The sequence below is a fragment of the Amaranthus tricolor genome, chromosome 6 (genome assembly GCF_026212465.1).
Source record: "Amaranthus tricolor cultivar Red isolate AtriRed21 chromosome 6, ASM2621246v1, whole genome shotgun sequence".
In the NCBI taxonomy this organism is placed as follows: Eukaryota; Viridiplantae; Streptophyta; class Magnoliopsida; order Caryophyllales; family Amaranthaceae; genus Amaranthus; species Amaranthus tricolor.
In genome coordinates this window covers 31458401-31470207 of record NC_080052.1, presented here as the reverse complement: position 1 = coordinate 31470207, position 11807 = coordinate 31458401, and the positions used below count along the sequence as shown (strand labels likewise).

General features: G+C 46.3%; 1 protein-coding gene across 1 annotated transcript; it reads right to left on the bottom strand.

Moving 5' to 3' along the window:
• Positions 1-5666: 5666 nt before the first annotated feature.
• Positions 5667-11189, bottom strand: LOC130815792 (uncharacterized). Its single transcript, XM_057682272.1, has 5 exons — positions 10236-11189; positions 9375-10079; positions 9132-9272; positions 7629-9035; positions 5667-7535 (listed from the first exon to the last, which is right to left on the bottom strand). The coding sequence occupies exons 1-5, from the start codon at positions 11187-11189 to the stop codon at positions 5667-5669; spliced, it is 5076 nt and encodes a 1691-aa protein (XP_057538255.1).
• Positions 11190-11807: the final 618 nt, after the last annotated feature.

Sequence of the window (11807 nt, the reverse complement as noted above, 5' to 3'; positions counted from 1 at the left end):
AGTTCTGAGTTGTGACGAAGAAGATACGACCTTTTCAAAATAATTCGTGAAAAAACGAACAATGCCGCGGCTTGTAACGTGCCGCGGAGTAGCCCCAGGCGTATTATGCAGCAGCAAAAATCGTAAATGCGAGGGCTTGATTATTTCTCGGAGAACATCCGCGACTTTGGCTTAACTATGACGCGAACTAGGAATCCGTGTCTTCAATCCACATGTTCATCATGAAAATTCTCTCATACTTAGAATTTTTCAAAAATGGTAAGGGGTACCAGAGGGTCCGACTTTTCGATCATACGGTAATATTTAACACTTGGAATATTCTGGAAACGATGAGGACCACCTGGGGGTCCGACTTATGGACCATACAGACAAACTCGTCGTTGCGGAAAAGTAAAAATGTTCCCAACACCTAGTCATGGCAAACCCCTTGTTCTTCCATGATACGGTATGAGCACCGTATTCCGTGTCTTCGATCGCACGGTCATACAAGAGGTCTTCTATACTTAGAATTCTTTACCTGGGCTAGGGCTATCTAGGGGTCCGACTTGTCGACTTCACGGAAGAACATACCCCTTGCTCTTCTACGACGCGGATTCAGTACGAAGGCCCGTGTCTTCGATCGTACGAAAGTATGGGAATTCACTTGTACTTAGAATTTTTTACAATATTGACTGAATGTACCAGTGAGTCCGATTTATCGATCCCACGGACTTTCTTTGCACTTGTTTCATTCATGCTTCACTCAGGCGGCGGTTTAGAGCGAAAGTGACGCGGTATATCATCCGCCTTATCGAATGTGCAACTTTTCATACTTAGTAATTCTCGTTTCTAGGGGCGCAATTCAGGGTCCAACTTGTTGACTTCCTAGACACGTTTAAGCGCTAAAAGACTTAGAATAATTTTTCATATTCTCCCTCTCCCTGGGGGTCCGACTTATGGACCTGACGACTGTATGAGAATTTGGTAACTGGTTACTTAGAAAATTTTATAAGGTTTCACCTTTCATTGGGGGTCCGACTTTTCGACCTCCCATCTATAGTTAAGGACTGACACTTGGGTTTTGCAACATGTCCCTTTTACTGAGGGTCCGACTAGTGGACCTCAAGGGTTTTGCTAAAACACTTGGAAAAGATCTTTTGGTGACTTCCTCTAACTGGAAGACCGACTTATCGACTTCCCAGCTTTCGTTTTGGGATTCCATTTTTGTTTAATGAGGGTTCACATCCCAAGTAAGGCATTTATTGCTGCAATAAATAGGGTGGTTGGAACAATTCCTCTCATCTAATCTTCATTAACTCCCCCAAATCTTCAAATCGCTAGAAAGAGAAAGTAGAGAGAGACGCTCTGACAATCTTCATCCCTCCTTCAAACTTCTGACAAATTCTCGAAGATCTTCAAGGTTTCTGACAGATCTTCATCAAGTTTCTGACAAATCTTCAAACTCTCTTCAAGGTATTCAAACTTTTTCTCAGATTTTTCAAATTTCTTCAAGTTATTCTTCAAACTGTTCTTCATGTTCTTGAATGTTTAAAGGTTTTGGATTAGTTTTATGAATTTATCCATTATTCTTTACAAGTTTCGCCTACTATTTTTCGAATATTATTAATATGGATGTCGCGGCTACTCATGACACATTAGCTAACTTGGACATTAACATTGCTAACCCGACGGAAATTCCCTTGGTAGTATGTAGACGCTTTAATAAAGAGGGGTTGCTAATGAATGATTCGGACGATAGTAGTTCGGTGAGAATAACCCCTCATTGTGAATCAATAAAGGCCGGGGATGAATCGTCTGTCTCCCCTGTGTATACGCCGGAGAAAATGAAAACTACTCCTTGGGAAGTGGGCATTGCTTTCTTCCCGAATTACTTGCCGCGAATAAATCCTGACCTGGAAGGGTTATTGTATGTAGATATGGAAAACGTTGAAGTATCAACCGAGTCATCAGGAAGGGAAAGCGCGGCGCCGGTCCCTCCTCCATTTTACATTCCACACGGCGGGCCCCTTAATTACTTCATAGATTTACAAACCAAAAAGGATTTGGAAAGTCGACGGGAAGCCATCTCTCAGAAGTGGGGTTTAAAAGAAGACATCAACATTATTACACCGGGGAACTATGATACTGTTAGATTTCCCCCTAAAGTCGACGGGAAGCCATCTCTCAGAAGTGGGGTTTAAAAGAAGACATCAACATTATTACAGTTAGATTTCCCCCTCCACATTGTATAGCTGTATATTTTCCTTCATTCGAATTAGGACTTAGATTTCCTCTCCACCCTTTTTTCCGAGAGGTACTGGATTTTTTGAACCTTTCTGTGCCCGAGTTATACCCCAACGCTTGGGGTTGTATGGTGGCTTTTTTGATTCTTTGTAAAGTTTTGGTCGTACCACCGACGCTCACAGCGTTTAGGTATATATTTAGAGCCCGGTTATGTAATTCCCAATTACATGGCTGTGGTTGGATAACATTTACCCAATCGTCGTGGACTGAAGATAGTCCACGGCCTTCCCGACAACCAGAAAGGATATAGGACCAAGTTTGCCTATTTGTACAACTCAAGGGGATGGAACATCAAGACATCCTTCGACATCAAACCCAACATTTCGGGTTTTAATAATGGGATCCCGCAATGTTCCTTTGACGACGCGGTGATCATAGAATATGCGAAGATGGACGTTCAGTTGGGGAGGAAACCTATGAACGTCCAACTCAATTGGATACCAGGTCGTCCCGAGTTGGAGAATGAGAACCTCCTCTCGGCATTCGGCATCAGCTTGGCTATCGATCGGAGTAAGAGCCGTCGGATTCCTTTCTCCCTTAATAGTTTTTTACTCATTTCTAACTCTTGATTTTTCAGGGGTAGCCAAGGAAAATTTAAGAGCAAAGAATCCGGATCTGATGAAGAAATTCAGCATCATGCGATTTGCTGAGGGAGCTAATCAAAGGGCCGCGGAAAAGCCTCTCCCTCTTCCGCCTAAGGTACGACCTTTCTCTTAACTTTCTAATTTTTATCTTGGCTTTTTCTAAATTTCTCTTTTCATAGGATTCGGCCACTGTAGAGAAGGGCCTTGATGATGTGCCTAGCCAGCAGGAGGCTCTCCATCTCCTCGAAGAGAGGAAAAAAATTCACATTCCCGATGAGTCTAAGAGGGTGATCCCTCAGACGAGGGATGCGAAGAAAAAGAGTGGGAAGGAGAGGAAGAGGAAAAGAGACTCTTCTTCCTACGGGGAGATCTCGGCCAAGAGGGCCTCCGTAGATACCATTCATACGGCGGTGCCTCTCCGGATGAGGCCAGCTGTGGAAGCAGCGTCCTCTCCCCAGGCTACTTCTGTGCCCATTTCTGACAAGGGCAAGGAGAAAGTAGGGGAGTCTTCCTCGGCTCCGGATTCACAATTTGCGGAGGTGTATCGTCGTCGGGAAGTTCCACCCTTCCAACATGAGATGACCTTCACGGAGTTGGGGCATAAGGGCCTGATCGTTCGTTTCAACAGGGCGACGTCCAACCTGGTCAGCAAGGTGGATGTCGACCTTCTAGAGTCCATGCCCCCCCGCGATAGAGTGCGTCGGGCGCAGGCTTCCGGGGCAGAGGTAACGTTCCTTCCTCCACGGTAAATGGTTTTTATTTCGATCTGTTGGATCTTATAAATTGCTTCTTCGCAGGCCTTTATAAGGTTGGCTTTCGAGCTCAATGTTGGTCGCCAAAATGCCGCGGATCAAGAGACCTTGGCCTCCCTCACCTCCCGCTGCGAAGAGCTGAACAGAGAACTGTTGAAGTTGCGGGAGGATTTGCCGGGCTTAAAGGAGAAAGTGGCCAAGTGTTCTGAGCTGAAAGAACGCTTGGTCCAGACTGAGCAATGGCGGGAAAAGGCGAGAAAGCAGCTGGAGGAGACCGTCGGAAACTTGGATGCTGCTTCCAACAAGTCGGCGACCCTTGGCCATGAGATCGGCCGCCTGATGGATATTCATGCCAAGCTGGTTCATCAGAATCAGCGCCTAATGCAGCAGGTGGCGGCTGATTCCGCCAATTTCAAGATGGTACTATCCGCGGCTAAAGTGTATAAACTTTGCTTGGGAAGGAAAGCCCGGATAGCTCGAGACTGGCTGACTTCGGATGAGCCGGAGGCGTCAAGTTTTCTGGGAGATCTGACGGCGGAGATGATGGGCGCCGGTTCCAAGATTAGTGACGAGAAGTATCGCCTGGCTGCCGCGGAGTTGGGCATGGATTTCGAAACCCTTCAAAAAACTGCCAATCAAAAGGGGAGCGAAGCCTTGTCCAACCTAGCTCCAATCTTGGAGGGGGAGTCAGCGGTGCTTGTCGATCCTTCTTGGGATGCGGAGGAGAAGAGGGTCTGGTCGGAGAAAATAAATGATGACGCTGAAAAGTAGGCCTTGTGCCTCGACTTAGACCATTTGACCCTTTCCTCTCCTCCGGCGTCTGATGTCCCGGAAAACATGGTGCTCTCCAGCCTGGAGAGTTTATGCCTTGATTTGTCGAACTTGATCATTGACGAAGGTAGAAACCTCCAGGGCTTCTCCAAGGAGCTGTCCGAGATTAAGGTGGAGCCGTTTAATATTGAAGATTATGTAAGCTTCACCCCTAGTCTTGAAGAGGGGATGGCCGGGTCTCCTCCTGCGCCGGGTCAAGGTCTCGAAGGGGACGTGGATGCCTTCCTGGACGACATATAACCTTCATTTTTGTAATCATACACTTGTAATTATTTAGAATATTTTCCAAACAATGCCATTTGAATATTTCGTGTTTCCCAGAACAATGTATATGTTTGTTATTTTGAGCTTTTGAGAACATTTCTATTTTTAAATTTCTAAGCCGTGACTTATCCTGGTAGAAGGTCGAGAAATATTTTTCGTCTGAAGAACTCTTAGAATAATTTCAACCCTTGGACCCCATTCTAGGGGTCTGACTTGTTGATGTCCCTGTCGGGAATTTTTAGCAAATAACTTGAAATAATTTTGAAGTTTGAGACCCCAATCTGGGGGTCCGACTTATCGACGTCCCGGTTGGGAAACATCTTTGAAAAACTTTGAATATTTTGAACTTAGGGACCCCAAACTGGGGGTCCGACTTATCGATGTCCCGGTTAGGAAACATCTTTGAAAAACTTAGAATATTTTGAACTTAGGGACCCCAAACTGGGGGTCCGACTTATCGATGTCCCGGTTAGGAAACATCTTTGAAAAACTTAGAATATTTTGAACTTAGGGACCCCAAACTGGAGGTCCGACTTATCGATGTCCCGATTAGGAAACATCTTTGAAAAACTTAGAATATTTTGGACTTAGGGACCCCAAACTGGGGGTCAGAGTTATCGATGTCCCGGTTTAGGAAACATCTTTGGAAAACTTAGAATATTTTGGACTTAGAGACCCCAAACTGGGGGTCAGACTTATCGATATGACTGAATTTTATAAGATTTGCAATAGAACTTTGCCGAGTACATGTGATCGTAAGAGCCTGATAATCTTCAAATGAAACTTCTGATCCGTTATAATCATAAAGCTACAATTGACAACGCGAGCATGCCGCGGGAAGATGGCTGATAAAGCGGAATACAAATGAGATCGCGACTACATCGTGGGATGAAACTTTGTCGCGGAGTTAATCTGATAAGACTGAGTTATTGATTGCCCCTTGCAAATCTTGTTAAATGAAGAATTTCTTCAAATGGTCTCCATTCCATAGGCGAGGTAGTTTTTTTCCTTTCATGTCTTCTAGTTCGAAAGTTCCCGGTTTGATGACGCGGGTGACTTTGAAAGGGCCGTCCCAGTTGGCTCCTAACTTTCCTTTTTCCACTATCTTTCCCGTAGCCTCGACTTTGCGGAGTACAAAGTCCCCAATTTGAATACGTCTGGTTTTGACATGACGGTTGAAGCTACGAATCATTCTCTGCTTCTGTGCTATCGATCTCAACAGTGCGTTTCCTCTTGTTTCGGGTAGGAGATCTGGGTTTGTTCTTTTTCCTTCCTCATTCTCAGCGTGTGAGTAGTAGGTGACCCGTGTGGAGGGTACGCCTATTTCCACTGGAAGTACGGCTTCGGATCCGTACACTAAAGAGAACGGCGTATGCCCCGTGGCCTCTTTGATTGTTGTTCGACTTGCCCATAAGATGCCTGGTAATTCTTCATCCCAATTTCCTTTGACCCCATCTATCTTCTTTTTGATACCGTTGGGAATTTCCTTGTTTGCGGACTTAACTTGCCCGTTAGTTTGAGGTCGAGATACAGAACTGAACCTGATTTGGATGTTGAACCTGTCGCAATACTCGATGGTGTTCTTGCTAACAAATTGCCTTCCATTGTCTGTTATGATCACACGAGGGATGCCATATCTTGTTATAATATTCCGCCATATAAACTGACAGACTTGCTTGTCTGTGATGGAGCTAAGAGCCTCTGCTTCCACATACTTGGTGAAGTAATCGATAGCCACAATGATGAACTTTCTTTGGCCCTTGGCAGGTGGGAAGGGGCCGAGGAGATCCATGCCCCATTTGTCAAAAGGCAGAACGGCTTGCATGGCGGTCAAGTAATTTGATGCCTTCCTCCCAATCTTCGAGTGGTATTGACATTCAGGACATCTTTTGATTAAGGTTTCCGCGACATTCCTGAGTGAGGGCCAATAATATCCGCTTCTGAGAACCTTTCCTACAACGGTTCGCACTCCTTGATGAATACCACATCCGCCTTCGTGTATTTCGCGAAGGATATAGTTTTCTTCTTCAGGAGAAACAAATTTCAGAAGGGGGTGTGTATATGACTTTTTATAGAGCGTTCCTTCGTAGAGTTCGAACCATCTGGCCTTTTTCTGGACCATTCTTGCTTGATTTTCATCTTGGGGAAGCGTCCGATTCTGCAAGAACTTGATGTAAGGATCCATCCACATCTCTGACCTATCAATGGTGTTGACCATGAGATTGATACTGGGGTTTGGAAGTACTTCCCAGATGATGTCGCGGGCCGCGGATGTTTCAGCTGAGCTAGCCAGCTTTGCCAAAGAGTCAGCTTGTGCATTTTGGGATCTTGGGATATGGACCAAAGTGAATTTGTCGAATTTCTGAACAAATTCCTTTACTTGTTGTAAGTACATTTTCATGCTTTCATCTTTGGCCTCGAATTCTCCATTTACTTGTCCAACTATTAATTGGGAATCAGAAAATGCGGACAATATCTTACCCCCTGCTTCGTAGCAGATTTTCAGCCCCATCAATAAAGCTTCATATTCGGCCTCATTGTTGGACGCCGCGAACTCGAATCTTACCGCCCTTTCCATACGGACCCCGGCGGACGATTCAATGAGGAGTCCAGCCCCACTTGCTAATTGTGTCGAGGACCCATCTACATACAACTTCCTTTCTTGATTGGGTTCAGGATGAGGGGGAAGAGTACTTTCAGCAATGAAATCGGCCAAAGCCTGGGCTTTGACCGCTGTGCGAGGCTCATACTCGATTTCGAAATCTGCTAGCTGGTTTGCCCAATCTGTAACGCGGCTTGACTTATTTTTCCCTTCCAGAATCTTTTTCAAAGGTTGATCAGTCCGAACGATGATCTGGTGGGATTGGAAGTATGGCTTCAATTTTCTGCTTGCCATCACTATTGCAAATATGACCTTTTCCAATTCGCAGTAGTTCCCCTCTGAGCCCCGGAATGCATGACTCACATAGTATATTGGAAGCTGTTTCTTTTCTCTTTCCGCCACTAGTACTCCGGATAGCGAGTACTCGGAGATAGAGACATATAGGACTAGCTTCTCCCCTTTGATGGGTGATACTAATTTCGGCAAGGTAGACAGGTGTTCCTTCAATTCCTGGAATGCTTCTTCTGCTTCTCTCGTCCATTCGAACTTGCTTTGCTTTAGGGTTTTGAAGAAGGGGGAGCATTTGTCCGCGGATTTGGATAGAAACCTCCCTAAGGCTACTAGGCACCCTGTTAGTTTCTGCACTTCTTTTACGGATCTGGGGGACTTCATATCTTGGATTGCCTTAATTTTGTCGGGGTTTGCCTCTATCCCTCTTTCGTCGACAAGGAAACCAAGGCACTTACCTCCAGTAACTCCAAAGACACATTTATCTGGATTGAGTCGCATTTGGTGCTTCCGGAGGGTTGTGAATGTTTCTCGGAGGTCTGCAGCATGTTCAGATGCTTGCTTGCTCTTTGCAATAATGTCGTCCACGTATACCTCCAGATTTCGGCCTATCTGAGACTGGAAGACTTTGTTTACCATTCTCTGATAAGTGGCTCCGGCGTTTTTTAGACCAAAGGGCATGACTTTGTAGCAGTACACGCCGGCATTCGTGATGAACGCTGTGTGCGGTTGGTCTTCAGGGGCCAACGGGATTTGATGATAACCTGCGTTAGCATCCATGAAGCTCAACAGGGTGTGTCCTGCTGTGGAGTCCACCAAACGATCTATCTTGGGGAGAGGGTAGTCGTCTTTTGGGCATGCCTTGTTTAGATCCGTGAAATCGACGCACATTCTCCACTTCCCGTTGGATTTCTTGACGAGAACAACGTTGGAGAGCCAATCTGAATATTTGCATTCTCTGATGAATCCGGCCTTCAATAACTTCTCCACCTCCTCTTTGGCGGCCTCTATTCGCTCTCTTCCCTGATGTCGCAGCTTTTGCTTCACGGGTTTATAACCTGGCTTTATATCAAGTTTATGACACGTGATATGGGTAGGGATACCAGGCATCTCTTCCGTGGAGAAAGTGAAGACATCGCGGAACTCGGCGATGGTGGCCAAGAGATCAGTCTTGATCGCGTCTGAGAGGTTTTTTCCAACTTTGATTTGTTTCCCATCAAACATCTCCACCTCCTCATACCGTTCCACTGGGTGAGGCCTTCCGTGGGCGTTGGGGTTGTCTGTATACACGCTCATGACGGCTGAAGAGTCTCCCCTCTTTCTTTTGGAGGGAGTGGAGGAGGTTTCTCGCTTGAGGGTACTCACTAGACATTGACGAGCTGTCACTTGGTCCCCTTTGAGTATACCCACTTGCCCATCATCCCGCTCAAACTGAAGCAAGAGTTGATGAGGGAAGATTGCAGCTTTGATTTTGTTGATGAGCGGAAGCCCCATGATGGCGTTGTAGGGGAATGTGAGATCTACAACCGTGAATCGTATGGGCATCGTTCTACTTTTGTCCTTCTCTCCTACTCGTACGGGTAGTACGATGGTACCCAATGGAACGACCTGGTTTCCCCCAAACCCGATCAAAGGTTTATCGAGGGGTTGCAAGTGTTTTTCTTCAAACTGCATTTTCCTTAGGCAATCCATTGTTAGAAGATCAGCCGTACTTCCGGTATCTACAAGTACCCTTTTGACTTTCATTTGCCCAATTTTCAAAGTGACCACCAGAGGGTCAGTATGTGGTTGTTGCAGCATTTGGGAGGTCGTGGCATCGAATTTCATGACCGGCCCACTGGATGTGGTCATTGGGGGTCCCTTTAGCAAAGTATGGACGCTATCTCTTGCGGCGCGGATGGTGGGATATTCCTCAGTGTATCCACCGAAAATCAGGTTGATAGTCCCTTGAGTGTTGGAACTTTCGCGCCTGGCCTCATCCCTCCCGGGGGATCTGCGTCTTTGGTGCCACGGCTTTCTTTCGACTTCTTTTGCTACATAGTCTCCCTTGTTGATGAACCTCGATAGTTTCCCTTCATCAGCCAATTGGTGCAGGATACGTTTAAGTTCACGGCATTGGGCCAAAGTGTGGCCGTGTTCTTTGTGGTAGTCACACCACAGATTGAAGTTGCGACGGTTGGAGGGGGTGTTAGTAGGAGGCGGAGTTGGCAATTCATTGCGGATGGCATAGAATATGTCTTTCCTGTTGCGGTTGAACATCGGGTCATTGCCTCCATCGAGTATACTCCGCGTCCTTGTTTCCCCTTCCGCGACGTACACATGTCTGGATCGTGGAGGCCCCATATCTGACGGGGGCTCCGGACGACGTGGAGGGTAGTTTCTTTCCCTCCTCAATGCTTGTTCCTCTCTGTTTCTCGAGGATTGATTGGTAATGGGGTTCTTCTTATCAGACCTCCGTTTTTTAGGATCATGGGCCTGACATATTTCGGAGGCCGTGACATAACTTTGGCATTGCTTCATGGCCTCCGCGTATGTCTTCACTTGACTTTCGACCAACTGGAACTTCAGCCGTTGGGCCTTCATTCCGTTGATCAGGGCGTTTAATGCAACCGATTCTTCCAAATCGGTTACCTCCAGCACCGCCTCATGAAACTTTTTTAGATAGGATGATATGGACTCTCCTTCTAATTGCGTGATGCTGAGTAGATGGAAATTTGATTTCTCCTGCCTTCTGGAAGCTATAAAGTGGCCCAGGAACTTCTCTTCCAGTTGGGCAAAGTTGTGTATACTTCCTCCTGGAAGGGAGGTATACCATGTCAGTGCTACTCCCGTAAGAGTAGTCGGGAAGAACTTGCACCACAACAACGGGTCATTAGTATACAGCAACATCAAGTTTTTGTAGGCCATCAGATGTTCCTCCGGGCAGGACGTTCCATCGAAGGCCGCCATGTTCGGAATCTTTATCTTCCCATTACTGGGGGTATTTAGTATCACCGGGGCCAATGGAGAGATTATGGGTACAAGTTTTCCAGAAAGGCTACTTTTGCCGGCCTCATTCCTCGGCATGGTGATGCGGCGGCTAGACTCCGCGGCTTGGGCTTGCTTTCTTTCTTCCCTCCTTTTATCCACCAATGATTGGACGCTTTCAGACGTCTTTTGTTTCTTACTTTCTAGGAAGGTGCGGACATCTCGAGAGGCGGTTTTAGATTCGCCATCCTGCAGATCTGTTTTGCTGAGGCTCGGGTAGGTTCTAGATCTCTCCCGCCTCTTCTTATTGCGTCTACTGGAGTGGGACGTCCTCGAGTTCCCATCCTGAGATTCATGAGACTTCGGTATCTCCTGATGGGGTTCGATTCGTGCCCGCAAGTTTTTTATTTGATCCGCCATGTCTTCTAATACTCGTTGCTGAGTAGGAGCATTATTCATGACGGCGCGGAGTTGTTCAGAGAAAGCAGCCGTGAGGTTCTGTGCTAGCATGTCCAGATCACGGCGAGTCACGGCTTGATTATTAACGTGACCTGCAGAAGTATCTGTATCTGTGCTATGCACGGTGGCTGTTTGAGTCGGATTTCTCTTAGGAGCCATGACTTTTTGTTCAATTGTTCCCCACAGACGGCGCCAAACTGTTTCGGTTATGAAACGAGGAAGTGCAGAAGACACTTACAATACTGTGAATGGAAGCGTGGTCTGGAACGGCGACTTGTGGAGGGACGCGACTTGGATTCCTACAACACAACACGTTAGCCTTGTCCGGGGGGTGATCTCCCGGAATACCCCTCCGACGCTCAAGTTAGAACGTAAATCGGAAATTAATAAATGATTGCTGAATGAATACAAGAGGGAATGTCGAGATTGAGATTGCTAGTGTTAGTGTTTGGGTAAGCTTAGGATGTAATGTAAGCAAGGATACTAGGAAAGCTATATTTTTCAGATGATCCTCCCTCCTTGGTGGTAGCCACTATTTATAATGTTGAGGAAGGGAAGTTGCATCTAAGAAGTGAACTATCATGGGAGTAGTGGGAGTAATGGGAGGTGGACTGGTCATGGGAAAAATGGACAGTTATTCATCCTGAAACAAGGAGAGCCATACACTGTGGGAAAGTGGGGAGTTAGGGTTTTTTAGAGGTAACTGGACCATGGGCCATTCAAGGAAAATAGTAATTCCAGAAAAAGCCCGTTGACCGAAAGTCAAGGTCAACTAAA